At 41.3% G+C, this 18183-nt stretch overlaps 1 protein-coding gene across 1 annotated transcript in view; it reads right to left on the bottom strand.

The window, feature by feature from the left end:
* The window catches only part of LOC146772769 (rho guanine nucleotide exchange factor 11-like), a 253935-nt gene that overhangs the window by 175513 nt on the left and 60239 nt on the right, over nt 1-18183 (bottom strand). Inside the window, 3 exon segments of the mRNA XM_085637031.1 lie at nt 1521-1646; nt 8357-8436; nt 11737-11883. Of these exon segments, the coding sequence (XP_085493157.1) occupies nt 1521-1646; nt 8357-8436; nt 11737-11883 (353 nt within the window).

Consider the following 18183-nt stretch of genomic DNA (forward strand, 5'->3'; position numbering starts at 1 on the left):
AAAAATAATATAACTTTCAGTTCACAAGAATATACAGTATTTGTTGGTTGTCCTAAAAAACAAGCAATTCCCCGGTCTGGTGTGTCAGCCGCAGTTTCTAAAGAGTTTTCATTGTGTACGAACTATGCTTCAATTAACATGCTAAAATCGAATGAATGAAAAATGGGTATGTAATAAACCGGCATTACGCAAAATGTATTCTTTCTTGTTTGCTAGCTTACATTTAGCAGCCAAAAATTGGAGATTAATTCAGGTGATAATAATTAAAGCTCTACTATTTCCTGATAAAATCAATACCACACGTGTGGGTGGGCCGATTTCCAGTGACAGGAAAGACCCCAAAAACCAATGTGGAAATATAAGATTTTTGCCAAGAAATGCATCCCATTTTGGCGATGTGGGCAGCACAGTGGTTGGGGTTTGGCAGCTACCCAGGCAAACCTACTAAACCCAGACATATCTGAAAGCTAGACACCAAGGGAAGACCAGGGTGGTGTGACTTGAGTGGATCTTATTACTCTTTCCTCCCAGGAATGCCCAGCAAACAAAAACTTTGGATAAAATGACACATTTTCCTCGCATTTCTTTGAAGGAAATTTCCATAATCTGTGAGGAGGAACAACATTTCTACCACCGAGGGCTCTCCCACTTTTCCTTATAAAAAAATGTTAGCCCACATGTGTACTCTCGACCGCTGTGCTCCAACATTCCCTAGGGGTACAATTATTATCTAATTATGTATGCACTATTGACTGCACAGTGTCTCTGTTTGTTCAATCAAGTTTATTTGCTTAAACCTCCACCTATCGTCCCACACGTTCCACAGACACCCTCCAACTTCCAAGTATGTGTGTCGTACATACACTGCCAGAGAGGAGGAGGGCTTACATGTGACTCTCTCAAATATATTACCGCTGGGAACTGCAATTGTAGCACAGAACTTTGTTCCAGTTTTGTATCATTCATTGATTCTCCTGCTCATCAGTTACAGTAGCAAGCAGTGCACTGTAAACACAAGAACACTGAAATGTCTCACTTACCGTCAGCTACAGAAACAAAGTGCTGCTTAATGGATCGAAAATGAACCTAGTAGAAGTTTGAACAAAGTTACAGAAGCTGAAACTTGGACAAATAGCAGCAGCAGCCACAAAATGCTCTAAAAAGAGCAAATATCACTTCAAGAACTCGTGTCATAAAACATGCAGAAAAGATTTTGGAAATAGCCTCCTGGGACAGTTCTGAAGCATTTTCAGTTCATTGGCAGAATTGTGGCACCCAAAATGAAGATAGGCAGGTATGTTAAAAGTATCACAATTGCGTGGATCTAATGCTGAAAAAGTATGCATCAAAAAGAAAACTTTACATTTATTTTGGACCTCAAATGCTAAAGTAAACAAAAGGCCTCCAGGATATAATCACTTCTTATCTTACACAAAGACCTTACAAACCCTGAACAAACTTCATTGATTTAAACATATATTCTGTTGGGCAGGATAGGGATTATAAGCAGAAAGACATACCTGCATGAATAGGTTAAATCGGGGCTCCTCCTGTTGTTTGGTTTTGATCATCTCCAGGGCATAAGACTGAAAGCGGCAAAACCTTGCAGCTTGATGCTTTATCCTCTCTCCAGTAGGCCCATCAAACTAGATATATGAAAAAAAGCCATCAACCAGAAATTCAGCAAATGCTCAAAGCTTTCATTTTTTGTTGTTGTTTTTAGTCGTCATATACAACAGTAGGCGGGAAGTACGGTTTCAGAACCACCAGGTGAAATTAAAACATCTGAGGGTTTTGACATCCTTCGTTTCGTCTCCTTCAAACAACTTTTTGATGGTTTGCGGGAGCCACTGCCCAACTCCTCTTATATTGAAGTTTGTCTTTAATCCTTAGACTATCATCATTTAATTAACCAAAACTTGTTGAGGAATAAAAAAAAAGGTGTTCCCACATTTTTATCCTCTATTTTGGACCATTTACACATTCTATCCTGCCAATGTGTTTTGCCGATTCAACCCAATCTGTGCAAGTAGGTGAGGTGTTAGATATCCATTTATTACAGATTTACCTGCATGCTATAATTATTAGCATAAAAATTAACTGAGATTGTAGCTTCCCTTATCTTTGATTAGACCCTCCATCTTCTAAAATCCAGAAAATAACAAATGGGAGGCTTGCCTCTATATCTTTTCTCAATATTTCTGTTAACGCCTTATCCACTTCATGCCAGAAGATTTGAATACCTGGACTCTGCCATAGAAGATGGATATGATCTGCATTCTACAAGGCACATTTTGGACAGCATCTCTTCTTCTGACCTCCCAGCTTTGAGAGTTGTTTTGGAGACCAATAGGCCCTGTACATGGTGAACAAATGGTTTCTCCTTAGGGTTGCAGATCTCACCACCGATCATAATGTAGACATTGATAGTAGCCATTGGTGTAGAATTTCTGATGATGGCAGGTCCGCTTTCCATATCTTCTCTGGCAAAGTAGGAGGGTCATCTTTACCTCATACCAGGATCCAGCACCAATTGGATACTTCCTTTCTATGAATCCGAACGCTCCGTAGTTCCTCCTCCATTCTGTTCTAATCCTTATATTAAGCTGTCCTTTATCAGCTGGCTAGTTGATGGTATTTAAACCTAGAGAGCCTTAAAGGGAACCATTTCTCTATCACTTGCTCCTCCCCTTGGTCTTAATTCGGATTGGTAATGATGCTGCAACACATCATATCTGAGACTCCTGATAACTTTTTTAGTAGTAATGAGCCATTACTGCCAATCTTCATGACAATCTAGAAAACTCAAGTGCTCCAGACTCCAGCATCGAAAAAGGAGAGTCATCCTAAGTGGAGAGTAGTGGCAGTCTGCAGTAAGATAGGATTATAGAAGAAACCCATCTGAAGTAAACAGGATGTCATTCAAAAGAAGTGTCCCTTTGACATTCATTGCTAAGCATCAACAACTCAAAGCACCTACCTGTTAACCCCTCTAACCCCATCTAAAACTATAAAATATTTCAAATGTTGAACCACATGAAAGCAATGAGTAGTCACTGGTCAAATAGATCACAAGTCTACCGGTTTGATAATAAACAAAAGTCTGGTATTACAATGTGTAAAAGAATTGCATATGGAAAGAAGAGCTGATTTGCTTCAGTGTTTTGGGAAGAGACCCGGATTAGACAATATCTAGCAGCCTATGATCCTCTGTGTGTTATGTTGTTGATAGATTTAAGCCAGCTGATTGACAGTTCAGGCTAAAGAATCCTTGGGCAGTCGTTATATTCTCTCCTACTTATGTCAGACTTCAAAGACACACATTGTATCTAAAATGTTTGAGCTCCCAGAATGAACTGAAACACATACAAAAGTAAGAGATGAAAGTACAGAAATGGGCTATGAAAACTGCAGAAAAGTCCTATGTTCATTGATGTCCTATAGGTTACAAAGAGTCAACCTTAAGCAGTATGATAGAAACCAGCGTGATCGCAATAAAGCAAGAGCTATGGTCCATACAGGCTGGGATAGAAGCAAAGTACTATTATTTTGAAGGAAATCCATAGGCAGATTGGAGATATCATATCTTGGACACATGATATACATTAGTGGGGGGAAAACTAGACATGCCTTCGTTTATTTCATGCTCCGCTGGCTCAGGTTCTGAAGCCACTATAGATGTTATCCCTAAAGAGGGCACGGATGCCTAGGATGTAAAAACCTATAGACCAATATCATTAATCAATATTGACTGCAAATTATACGCCAAAGTCCTGGCAAGAAGATTAGAGAAGGTGAAATCAAAACAACGTTCCATCCCAAACTGGATTCTCGAAAAGGTAGACTGGATGCGAATAACATCTGGGTCTGCTGCCAAGCAGGTCAGAATAAATGGTCACCTATCACACTCATTTTAACTTGAACAGGGCACCAGGCAGGGATATCCACTCTCCACTCTCCCCGCTCCTATTCCTTTTAGCAATCAAACCCATTCTTTACTTCCTGAAACAGAATGATAACATTAAAGGTGTACCGTTTCAATCAGGCAGGCAACTAGTCGTGGCCTACGCCGATGATGTTCTAATCTTCACTTAAGGTGCAGATACAGCAATCCCTCAGATTGTACCAGAAATTGAAAAATACTCAAGTTTCTGGCTCTAAACTTAATTGTTCGAAAACTGAGATCTTTCCCTTGAGCATTCTCTGTACACCCTTGCTTCTGGGCAACTCTGACCTGAAATGGCATCATTTTGCACTTAAATACCTTGGTATCTGGTTTGAGAAAGAGCTACAATCTTCCCTCATGATCACATAACCTAGTAGGGTAGGACGGACACAGCAAAAATGATGATGGCACCACTAAGCAACTCCCTCTTGAGCATGCTTCCCATAAATCTTTCCACCACCTTCTTTAAAGCCATAGACAAGCATATCTCAGATATCCTTTGGAAAGAGAAAAGAGCTAGGATAGCCGGTCCCAACCTTAAATTGAGCAGGAGCAGCGGAGGTCTGAATATGACCGATTTTCACAAACACCAAAAAGCTTTTTAGCGGCTCAGGGCAACTGGTGGTTCAAAGATGCAGATGACCACTCCCTGACGTGGCTCAAAATTGAATCCCACTTTCTATCCCCCTCCCTCTAAGCTCCACCTTTACCATCAGAGGCCTCTAGAAACTACCTCTGGTCCACTCGTTCTCCTTAATCGCAGAAATGATGGAAGAACTGTCTTGTGTGACCAGTGGTCTAAAAGGGGTATCAATTCCATTGGAGACTTATGCACATCCCTGAATCCCATTCTGTTTGCTTACTGCATCCAATCAAGTTCTTTTCCAAAACTTAAAAGAGCCATTAGATCACTACTGAAGCCACATACTCCAGATCTTCCCAGCCTACTTGGAAATCTTAAAAAGCTCGCCCACTCCGCATCACATATCTATAAGTTACTTGACTCCCCCCCAGAGTACACCTCCTCAACAATTTGAAAAAAAATGGTCCCCATACATCCCAGAAGACCTGACATCACATTTTTCGGACGCTACCTGAAATAGAATCTGGAATTCGCCTTTCTGGTTAAATTTACACTTGCAATTGTGCAGTCTAGATTTTGGGTGATACACAAAACCTACTGGACACCATCCAGATTGCATAATTTAGGTATCCTAAAATCAGATAATTGCAGGCACTGTGAGGTATCACTCGGCTCACTTGAGAATATGTTTTTCACATGTAAAATGGTTCACCCCCTCTGGACCAAAATTCATCAGACGATTTATGGCATCTTTAAGATTCAGCTCACACCATCGTTCCTAACTGTGACGTTAAGCTTTGTGGCACATCCACTTGACGCTGGTCTCCCTGCACATGACTTCACAGCTATTAGAGCTAATGCTTGCCCTGGGCTCCAAAACAGTCCTGTCAGAGTAGAAATCTTCCACAGAAATCCCCTTTAGCAAATGCCGGAATACTCTATGCACCACCAGGAGCACAGACGACATAATATAAATATACAAGAAACTACATAACACATCACACTTGTGCTGCCTACGGAATGCACTTGATTTATACACACAGCCTTAACATTCTTCCCCCTCTCGGAATTCCACTCACCCACCACGACAGAACTAAATCATTAGTATACACTTAGTAGCCCTGCCCTCACTGCAGAGCCTGATGACTTGGCACCCTCTCTCCACTCTTTCTCTCTAACTTCACCCTCATCTTTTCCTGGCTTTTCTCCCTCTTTCCTTTACTATTTTTTTCTGTTCATACATATATTGAGCACACTTGGGGAACTCAACTCTCATCTAATTTGGATATCCCACACTCAGCTCCCTACTATCTTTCGATATGTTCTCAATGTACCTCTCATTTTAGCACCAGGTTTGACAAATGGTACACCAACAACCAATATTGTAAGCCTGGGCGGAGTACAAAAAAACTGCTTTAGATAAATGCGGTTCACTGTGACTTTTAGTGCCAGGTGCTCATGCCTCACTGTGCAACCATCGTGAATGGCACCATACACAGCGCTAGCAGGCAGCTGCTTTCTTTCTGCCGCTCAAGTAGATTTTTAACTCGAGCAGCAGCTTTCTCAATGCAAACAGACGGTTTCTCAACGCGAGCAGACGCGACCACTCGCAATGAGAAACGCGTTGATCTCGCCGGGAGGTTGATTTTCCATGCTCACACTCGCCAACTTGATGTTGACGATCGCGAACGAGGAAAAACTCGCCGAGTGGTGGGTTTTCCTAGCTCGCCAACTTAACGTTGACGAACGCAAGTGAGGAAAAAAACTCTGCGAGCTCCAAGTAATGTGGAATTTGGAAAACTCCGCAAATTCCGCGATCAAAGTAGAGTTCACCGCCCAGACCTACAATATTGCTTCATTATGTTTACTTAGACTATACGTCAAATGTTTACATATGTGGTCATATGAAGTTCCAGGATGTATGACGTTACAACGCACACTTTTACAACGCATGCACTTGCAACGCATTTTTTACAACGCATAATCCATTACAACGCATGACATTACAACGCATGACACTACAACGCAGTTTTAAAAACTACCTTTACAACGCATGACATTACAACGCATAATACCTTTACAACGCATACCATTACAACGCATAATATTAAATTGCATTTAAGGTAAGTATTAGATAGTATAGGGGTAAAAGTTACTTTTCTAACTCCAGGGGGTGCAACAGTAGGGTAAGTGTTGGATAGTATAGGGGTAAAAATTACTATTCTAACTCCAGGGGGTGCAACAGTAGGGTAAGTGTTGGATAGTATAGGGGTAAAAATTACTATTCTAACTCCAGGGGGTGCAACAGTGGGGTAAGTGTTGGATAGTATAGGGGTAAAAATTACTATTCTAACTCCAGGGGGTGCATCAGTAGGGTAAGTGTTGGATAGTATAGGGGTAAAAATTACTATTCTAACTCCAGGGGGTGCAACAGTAGGGTAAGTGTTGGATAGTATAGGGGTAAAAATTACTATTCTAACTCCAGGGGGTGCAACAGTAGGGTAAGTGTTGGATAGAATAGGGGTAAAAATTACTATTCTAACTCCAGGGGGTGCAACAGTAGGGTAAGTGTTGGATAGTATAGGGGTAAAAATTACTATTCTAACTCCAGGGGGTGCAACAGTAGGGTAAGTGTTGGATAGTATAGGGGTAAAAATTACTATTCTAACTCCAGGGGGTGCAACAGTAGGGTAAGTGTTGGATAGTATAGGGGTAAAAATTACTATTCTAACTCCAGGGGGTGCAACAGTAGGGTAAGTGTTGGATAGTGTAGTGTAATATTATGCGTTGTAATGGTATGCGTTGTAATGGTAGTATGCGTTGTAATGGAATGCGTTGTAAAGGTAGTTTTTAAAAATGCGTTGTAGTGTCATGCGTTGTAATTTCATGCGTTGTAATGGATTATGCGTTGTAAAAAATGCGTTGTAAAGGTAGTGCGTTGTAAAAGTTGCGTTGTAAAGGTTGTTCCCCGAAGTTCCACAATGTACCCTGTAGTGTGTCTTCACTATCTGTTCCATAACTGCTTATTTTATTTTCAATAAAATTGTTTGAACAAAAATAATGTAATCTTAGTTTTTATGGATAGTGCACCATGTATGATATTGGATTGTTGGACTCAGCAAATAGCATCTATGAGAATCTCAATGCTAGTCTGGCCCTCCTCAGATGACAGAGAATTATATCCTGCCCTTCTGTTGACAGACACTACGCTGGATAATATGAACATCTTGGAGACTTCTGTCCTACTACCAGTAATGAACATTCCCCATCGTGTCTCTACATCTTGTCAGAAGTAATCTGTGAAAATGTGTGAGTGTTAAAAGTGTTCTTTTTGTGTATTTCTACTACTTAGGGATGTTAAACTCCAAACACTGTAGCTCCTTTCCCATATGGATCAAACAAACAATACTGCACACTTCTGTCCCACTAGGCCTCCACCAAGTATTAACTAAAGTGTCCCCCGATTACTAAGACTAAACAGATGCTAGTGCTCAATGGTGCTGTGTTTTTTATTTTACCACCTCTATTTTACCCGTGGCTATTTTTCTGCATTGATCCCTACTATAGAGTGGCAGGCTATGGTTTCCCCTTAGGACCTCAACTAAAGTGTGTCTTCAAAGGAACTGAGGTTTACATCTTTCAGCAGAACCTGGACAAAATGTCAAATATATTAACAGTCACCAAAGTCTCCAATGAGCAGATGGTTCAAATAAATTCAATCTTTTGCACAAAGTCACAACCCTTATTATGACCAGCAGAGTCAGACCCAAGAGGTGTAAACCTCTTACAATCAATAGGAATAAAATCACTCTTAAATGAATTCATACCCAGGATAGCATGAGGTCACCGATCTCTTCGATGATTGGTCCTTCTTCTCTTAGCTTCTTCAGGGGTTCCGCCAGTAAATCTGATAAAAGTGATGGTGATGAAAGGAGTAATTTGAGGTAGGATAGAGACAGAGAATTGTTAGAGATTTAGTTTGGCAACGGCTCTATCTTTGAAACAACTCATTTTTATGTTTATTAAATTACCATAGTTGGAAAAGAGCTGGGTATATTGGTCTTCCATTACATTCAACGTCTACAATGACTAAAGTGATCATTAAGGCAAGGCAGAAAATGACCAAATGAACTCATGTTTACCATGTGCCGAAGTTCAACAAATGCAGTTGTGGGGGCTCATTTAAATTCAACACCAAGACCCAAGTTACCACAAGCCAGCCCGTAATACTAAAATCAACTTCTGGGGTAATATGGTTTTCTATCTGTAACCTGGAATGGTCACTTCATCATTTATTGCAGACACACTTTTTACTGGGACTCAAAGTTTAGACAACCCAACCACTATCATCATTGCAATATGGTGGTCAACATTGGATGTTCACATAGTTTACAAGATGTGCTTACATCTGCCTCAATTCAATCACATGAAGCAACCAGGCTGCATGTTAGAAACATTAATCATCCACAGAGCTGCTGGAAAACTAGAAGATCAAGTTACTTCCCTTCAGAAAGTCTCCTTCTAACTACAGATTGATCACCTTTATATTAACCCCAGGCACCCGACTGAACACTCTATTTTTAAACATTAATTGTTCAAGCAGGTTGGTAAGTGGCTCCGTCAGACTCCACAAAGGTCTTGCTCAGTTCCGAAAGTGATGGTACAGGTGCTTCATCAGCATGCTGACATCAGTTTTGTCTTTCACTCTTGGCCAGCCTTGGACTTCGATCAGTCATGACAAATCAGAGGTGACAATGTGCCAAAACTAACTCGGAAACTTTTAAAATGCACAGTAGTCCAGTCCAAAGATGGTGAAGCAGGGAGGGCAGTGAATAATCTACAGTTGGATAGAGTATGACTGATCCAGGTCCAAGGGTGGCCATATGGTAGTGAAGAATAAGGTTTACAGGCAATCTGATAAGATGATAGCCCGTATAAGGAAGAAAGTCTCCAAAACACTGTCGGTACGTGAAATTAAGTCCTCAAGCTGTCCTTGGCCCAGCACTGTGGTACTGGTCCCCAAGGCTGCCCCTCGAGGTACTACCCCAGATCACAGTAACTAAGGGGGATAAAGACAGGCCTGGGTTCTCTATCCCAGAAGGCTACCAGTTTCGGGTGATGCCCTTCGGGTTGAAGAACAACTATTTCACCTTCCAGAGTTGATCAATCAGGTCCTAGCTGGGTTGGAGAACGTCAGTGCCACCCACACCTACACCTACACCGTCAGTTCTTGCTGGGATTACTACCTGGGCCACCCCCAAGAAGGACTTCAGGCTCTGCAGGTCTGACTATCAATGTTGGTAAGTGCCAGATAGGGCAGGGTTCAGTGGTCTGCTTGGGACACCAAGTGAGAAGAGACAAGGTACATGCTCATCCAGGCCAACATTCAGAACATACTGCCTTGGGAACCCCCTTTCTTCCTCTCCAAAGATCCAGACAGAGGTAAAGGTCTTCCAGAACATCACCGGGTATAACAGGAGACTTGTCAGGGGGTGCAGCACCATTGTGGCTCCCTTGACAGAGCTAACTTCTAAGTAGCAGCCCTGACAGTTGATCTGGACGGAGGACTGCCAGACTGCTTTTGACACCCTGAAAAAGGCCATGTGCACAGATGTGTGCTTATGCCCATGCATGCGCATTCGTGAGGAAGAAGCTATCCAGGAGGCAGCAAGTTGGAGCCCCGGGACGCGACAGCTCAGGTAAGTAATTATCTTTATGTATTGTTTATAAGTAATTGTAAAATGAGGGCGGGAGGGAGGCGGGTGGCGCGTAGTGGGGCTACGCGAAGTGTGCGGGTGGGCGTAGATTTGCCCCCACTCCGTAATGCTTCACGTAGCTTCACTACGCCCACTACGCCCAGGGCTGGTTTTTACACAAGTCGATTGTGGCCTCAGACAATCTGGGGTCAGGACAGGGAGGCATGAAATTCCATTCACCTCTGAGTGAGAAAACCTCCAGAACCTTCTCCTACTTCTAAATTGGCACCAGGTATAAATATTGAACCCTCAGTCCAAACTCTTCAGAATACTTCTGTACCTGTGATGACTCAGACGGACTGCTGTGCTGCTCTGCAAGAAGACATGGATCACTTGACCTGAGTAACCAGGGTTTGTAACATGTTAATTTAAAAACCCTCATTCACGTACATAGGTCGTATGGCGGTATATCTTGGTTCTCTGCCAAATTTTAAAACGTGACATCATCATCAGGCTTCTTTTTCATATGCTTACCTTCACCTGGAGGAAAACCACTGGTTATTACAGTAGTGATCAAGGAAAGGTGAGTGTCAAGTGCTCTAGTGAAGTGAGTTAAAAAATTGCAAATATAAAAACCTCGTATGTCCTGGACAGTATTTTTAATAAGTCTGGAATCAAGGTAAGTAAAAACAGTGTTGTGCGTGGAAAGACGAGTTATCAGTCTAACGCACTAGAAATGTCAAAAAATAGTTTGACATGTTCCAGCCCTTAAAGTTCGCCCATACAGGTCGGCGGGGCTTTCTTCAGGACCTCAGAGAAGTGATAGAGGCTGTGAATAATGGCATCAGCCTTAGAGAACCATACTTTGGTTCGCTATTTTCGAAGAAGGTCATTAGTACCTTCAAGACCGGTATTAAGGGCTCCAACAGGATACCGGTGGGCACATTGAACCTGCTGCTTTTCTCGTACAGAGCGACTTGTGCTCGCTCTTCCTACAGCGCCCCGGGGCACATGGGTGATTAGTGCCTAGGATTATTCTAAAGAGGAAACTGTAGTTGAAAGTATTGTTCAGAGATCACCATATTCTCTGCCTGGAATTATCAACCATCCACAAAACCACAAGCCTGGTCTGAAGTTATCTTCACCTTTTCTTTGCAACCCAGACAACTTCTGATTTACCCACAAGCTTCTTTTTACAAAACGTATTATTGTGTAATCTCCATTCAGTTTATACAGTAACAGCACACTCGACTCACTGCTGAAATTACTACCCTTTGCTGTGTAATCCAAGAGGTGTAATATTCTGGATCAAGGTGAACAACGTGTTCAGCTGCTCCAACTGTAACATAGGCAGGTGCCAATTGTTTGCAACTGTATTGTAAACAAGCCTGCAACCCAACTGTGCCCCACAATCATTGTACACTAAGAACTGAATTATGACAAGTATGGACATTAACGATTGTCAATAAATAATGATAGTAATATGTATCAATCCCCCAGCAGTCTCTTACCGTGTATTTTAATCAACACGGGGAAATTAGGAAACAGAAGCAAGAAATCTTCATTAGACAGAAGATTCCTTCTCTTCATAGGCTCGTAGAAATTGAGTTCAAGCGCTCGGAAGATCCTTGAGTAAAACATCTCCGTTCTAAACAGCTCTGCAACAAGATAAAAACAAAATTAGAACTGTGCATATCGAGTAGGAGACAATTGGAATATAAATATAGGAATGACAGAATATTCAGAATGCAATTCACCTTTTATTATGGCGATGTACTAAATAGAACCACCTGAACCCATGCATTTTAACTAAATAGGCAGCTTGCCCAAGATCACACTTTTAAAATGGGCAAAAATCAACTACTACCCAAAAGATTACTTAAATTCAACATAACTGCAAATGTACTCTTTGTCCTGAATCATTTGACCATTACATATATTTTTTTGTCCCAGCTATGCAGAGTTTAGGAAAAAGTGACCTATACCCCCATGTCGGATATTATCGTTTAGGAGACCAGTAGATGCTCTGCAAGTTCATAGATCAAATTCTACAAAATGGTTAGTGTTCGCCATATCAGGGTACCTGCTTTATACTTGGCGCATTAGGTCTAAGTTGTTAACTGCAAAGTAAAGGAGAGGACAACACATGCCTTGGCATAGTATGTTAATAACACTATGACTTTTTTGAAAAATTTTATTTTTCTATTTTGTTTTTAACTGGCCATACGTTTCTATTCACTTTTTATTATTTTACATTTTTATGATTTTTATGATATGACAATCATTCATAGTATATTGTATTTTATCAAGAAAGATTGTTGTTTATACATTTTGTGAATGATCTCTATTTGATCGACTAAAGAATATCAATCTATCTAACTGCAAATAAGTATTTTTCTGGTTGGGCCAGAAACTGAAAAAAATGAAGCAAACGCTACATCTTTAAATTTACACAAAGCATTAACAGAAAAAGCACTGGAAAATCAAAAGTAAGGTTTGTCTGCCAGTCCTTTGGCTTTATCAATGCTTTTTTATCATGTTTTTGAGAAAATATATTGTTGGTCAGCTGCTGGTGCCTCAGCAATAGCAAAACAAAAAAGGAAATTGACTAAAAGCACAAATATACTTTTGTATCAAAAAGCACATCTTGCCATAGTAGACCCTGGCTCTGAAGGGAACTACTGTACGCGACGATGTGCTCGTCGTGAAAGAGCAGAACGCAGTCACGCACACTAAAGATAGCCCATAGCCGAAGTGGGACGATGCACTGCCCTAATCTGTAGGGGGAGTGATACAACAACAGAAGAAGGCATTAAGAGGGCTGGCTGATAGCCTCAAACAGTAAGGTAGGTGTTTATATTCACTGAAAAAACAAAGTTTAAAGTAACTTTATAGTTAGGTGAAATGTTCAGTAACAACATAATGTTTTTAACTAAACAAAAGTACAGAAATTCACTAGTTTTAGTTATCGTAAGTAACAATATCTCGCACCCCACCATGCACAGTTTGCTGATCAATAATTTAATTGCAAATATTGCAGTGATATCATCAATGATGTCATAGAAGAAGTCATGAGTGATGTAATATTTGGGGTAATTGGCAGTGCATGGAGTGGGCATGAGTCACAGTTACCTTCGGGCACGAGTTATAGCTAATTGAAATAACTAGAGCTGGTGAATTTCTGTGGCTATTAGAGTTTAAAACATAATGTTGTTGCTGAACATTTCATAAAACTATAACATTACTTTAACCTTTGTTTTTTTCAATGAACTTCAAGTTTTTTTTTAACCTAAAGTAATATTTTATTATCATATGTAAAGCCAAATCACTGCCATGCATGGCCTTGGGTCTGGCTGTAGGGCCTGGTTTGTGGCCACTACCTGTGGCCAACCCCTCACAGGCAGCCAACCCCACGCCTTTGGCAATGCATGGCAGGGGATGGGGGGGTTGGCCAAAGGCCAGGCATAGAGGGCCCCAAAGGGCAACCCCGCTGGCAAACAAACCTCTCCCGTTCCTTCGCACACAACACCCACTCTATATGTAAAGCAGTCCTATCATCTTTCTCCAGAAATTATCAATAATTGCAATCAAATATATATTCCAATAGTGGCAAACAACATTTAAAGAACTTTTTTGGAGCTACATGTCTGTAACTCTTTCTTTTTACACAGTTTTTATTTTTACATTTAGATATGAAAATTTTTAAAATAAATAGTCAAGATATATCATTTTTTCTTTAAGAAAATAATAAATAAAACAAATATATCTCTGTAATCTCTTATAGCGCTTTACACCCCAGAAACTAAAATGGTAAAAATAACCACATCGAGGCCATGTAGTTATGTGATACATCAGCAACACATAAAATACCTCAATGTGACCAGCCCCTAGGTGACAATGCGATCCCAGCTGTAGCGCAAAAGCTTTAGCCTGGGAAATTCCTTTCAAAATATGGTAAGTTCTCCTAGGGTCATGGTTTCAATGATCCAGAACAATTATGTTTCTTTTTTCTAGTATTGCTGAGGGGCAGAAGCAGTCACTACAGCCCCCTCACAACATACACACATATTGGCGATGTCTCTGTCCCTTCTAGGGACATCACCAAAAACAAAATATATGTAAATAGCTCTCCCAGGGCATTATTGGGTGCTCTTTGAAGGAGCAGTGAATACTAAATGAGTGGCTGCTCATTTATTATTCACTGTTTGCAATTTTTAATTATTTTATGGATGTCCCTGTTCTACCCAGGACACCCAATGTTTTTTGCAGTAGCCGGCATAAAGTATTTTGTTTATGCAAAATGGTGTGCCCCGTGCCCACTGGGCCATGCCACAGATATTGCCATGTTGGGTACTATGAGGGCTGGTTCAGGGCCCCCACAGCCCCGTGCACCTGCAGGAGCCGGCATGTTTTTCTTTGTTTTTAAATAGCATGTCCTGGTGCCCACCCATAGCACCCCAGGCACCCCACAGCTAGTCTAACGTTGAGGTCTACTGGGAGGCCCAAGGCCATCGCAGCCCCACCGACTCCCCAGTATGCACCCATCCCGGGTGCAGCAGGAGCCGGCATTGCTTTAACCCCACAAGAACAGTTTTCTTGTGCTCCCATAGAGGGTCAGGGGAAGCAATCAAAGCATTTCCCTGTTCTTGAGTGCAGGCAGGGCCGTTCTTTGTTCTCCCATCAGGTGGGGCAACCGTGGCAGATTCCCTGCCCACGCTTGTGGGGAGGGACACAAACGGTGTCCCAGGGATTGTGGACCAGGGGGCTAGGGTAGGGCTCCATTTTAATTAAGTTATCGGCACCAGGCGATGGGGTGCCTGGGGCCTTGTGAAGACATGGTGAGTGGGGCTACAACCCACTCCCCCTGAAACATGTCATATGCCTCACTAGGGTTGGGCGGAATTTACGAAATTCACTTTCGCAAATTATCGCGAAAATGTTAAAAATCTCCGCAAACAAGCGGAAATATCACGAAGATGCGGAAGTTTTTTTCCCGCCCGTTCGCGGTATTTTCTGCGTGGTCGCGGCCCGCCAACTTACCCATGCGGTTGCTCGCGGGCGCGGCCATCTTGTTTTCACTTGTCTCGCGGTGCATGATTGCGAGAAGAAAGACGTGATCGCGCGACGAATGACGTTACTGCGGGCGCGAACTGTCGCGAGACAGCGCAAATGGCTACCAACAATCCAACATCTCGTAGAGAACGCGACCGGATCGGGAAAACTTGTCAGCGAATGCGGGGATTCAGGTAAGGCGATCGCGCGCACGTGAGAATGTATTATTTTACAGTGTGAGCAAGCAAAAAATTTCCGGTAAAATGCGGATTGCGGAAATTTTGACATCTTCGCGCTCTCCGCGGAACGCGAAAATGTCAAATTATCACAATTTCCGCGAACGGAACGGAATTTTAACCCAGGCCTATGCCTCACCCACTTCCCACCAGAAAGGTCTTTAAATAGAAATGGTGAGAGCCCATGCTTTCTTTTTTTCAGTTTTTATTTTGCCGCAGTTTCACAGCTCCCCCGTGAATTTGCAGCAATGTTATTTTCAAAAAATATTTTGACCCCAGAGAAACCCACCACCAGGCCTGATAAACTCATAAACGGATTGCCACCAAAATACAAAAAATCATTCCTTCTGGTCCAACAGCTAGCTTACTCACAACTTTGATCTAAATCCGTTCTGCGGTTTAGACTGTAGCTGTGTCTAAAGTGGCTATGGCCTGTGCATTTCCAAGCGTAAACTAGTCACATACTAGCACATGTTTGGAAAGTATTGCGGAGATTTTTTAAGTGACGCCAAAGTTATTAGCAACACAAAAAAGGCATATCCTATGGAAACACGATGCTAACTATAATTACACCACTGGGTAATATATACATATATTTAAAGTGATGTTATATGTAGGTTAATATGTCACTGATAACATTTATGTTTTGAATTTTAAATTAACAAACAAATTCACCAGTTATAGCAGAGCTAACTATAACTTGCGCCCGTGGGGCTAACTATAACTTTCGTCCAGCCATTCACTACTTATGACCTCACATATTACATCACAGATGACATTTTCTATGACATTTATGACATCACTGATGACATCTTAGCCGTGCACACTAGGAGGTGGCCATAGGGCTTGGCCTGCTGACAGACCCTGTGGTCAAATTCCCAGCAGGTTGCCAACTCCATGCCGGGCACAGCTTTTGGCGTGTGCCAGACAGAGTTGCCCTTCGGGCCCCGGGACCCCATCGAAAACATATGTATTGGGGGGAGAGATTGTGCAGCTCCCCCAAGCCTTAACAGACCCCGAGGATGTTATTCGGACAAAATATAGTGACATTAATTTTGAGTTTTTAATATCCTGTCACAGAAGTATCGTGATGCAGGAATATTGTTGACAAAAAGATTGCTTTTTTAAGGTAAGTAATATTGTTTTCAAGAATATTGTTGTTGTTAATATTGTAGACAATAATATTGGTATAAAAAATATTGTTTTTAATTATCTTTATGAGTTTTAAATAATACTGTAATGGTATATGTTACATATATATATATACATACACACACACACACACATATATATATAAATATATATATATATGTATGTGTATATATATATATATATATATATATATATATATATATATATATATATATATATATTATTATTATTTTAATATTTTTATTTCACCATCGGTTCAGGTACATTTATACTGAAGCATCCGTAAATAATAAAACATTCTTTAACAAGAAATAAGAAAAGAGAAAACAAACCCTGAGAACCTACAGAGGTGCAGTACAGTACCATTATGGCTAAGTTACAGAATATAGAGGTACTGACAAAAAAAGGGTTACACAAAGATCAAGACATAAACAGTATAGATAGTCACTCAAATATGTTTAATTCACTGAATTGTACCTGGAGTGCATTCATCCTGATTTTCCAATATATTACAGGGGCCCAAATAAATTTCCCTAATTTCCTAGTCTTCCACCCTTTCTTCTCATACAGACCCTTTTCCAAATTATACGTAGCTAAGAGTCATGTAAGCCATTGTTGAAATGTGGGGGGAATAGGGGCCACCCATGCAGATGACACACAAATTCTAACCAAAGCCATGGCAAGAAATACAAATTCCCGGTGAGCTAACAGCGTTCCGTCTCGAGCCACACCTAAAACCATCAGCTCGGCAGACAGTTTTATTTGGATCCTCAGGGTTTGCCCCATAAAACCCTCTATAGCTCTCTTAGGAGGTTCCAAGGCAGGGCAAGAGGCAAACATATGAACTATATCTGCCTCGTCGGCTTGACAACGGGGACAAAAAATACCATCAGTCTCACCCCATTAAGCAATCTTAGCTGGGGTGTAATAGAGCGGAAAAAGTGTTTTAAAATGTTATGCTTGGAGGATTGCTACTCTTAAAAGGGTGTAGCCAAGCTTAAGCGACACCCTAAACTCATACCCTTCAACGTTCAGCTTCTGCTGCCATTTCTCAGGGTGTTTTTATAGATCATCGCTCTGTAGTTGTCTCAGCTCTCCATAAATCTGGGCGATTGTACACCCATCAGGGTTTTGGACCATAACTGGATCTCTTGAGAAAGCTTTCGCTCTCCCCTTCTTCCTTAAGATAGAGGAACAGATCTGGAGGAATTAAAAAAACTCCTTGCGATCGAGCTTGAAAAGGATTTGGCCTTTCTCAAATGAGATTATACCATCTGAGTCAAAACAATCCCCCATCATCTTCACCCCTAAAGCATCCCATCGTTGCATAATTCCATCGTGAAAAATCTCGGGGAGAGAAGGATTCCCAAATAAAGTAGTATAACAATTCATTCTTCCTAACCCCAGCTTTTTGCTGACGCCAGTCCAGACTGCTACTGCTGCCCCAAGGGTCTTGAATTTAACTTTTTTATAATAACTGTCTTCGCTAAATCTCAAAAACCAATTAGGGGCTACTCT

The sequence above is a fragment of the Triturus cristatus genome, chromosome 12 (assembly GCF_964204655.1).
Source record: "Triturus cristatus chromosome 12, aTriCri1.1, whole genome shotgun sequence".
In the NCBI taxonomy this organism is placed as follows: Eukaryota; Metazoa; Chordata; class Amphibia; order Caudata; family Salamandridae; genus Triturus; species Triturus cristatus.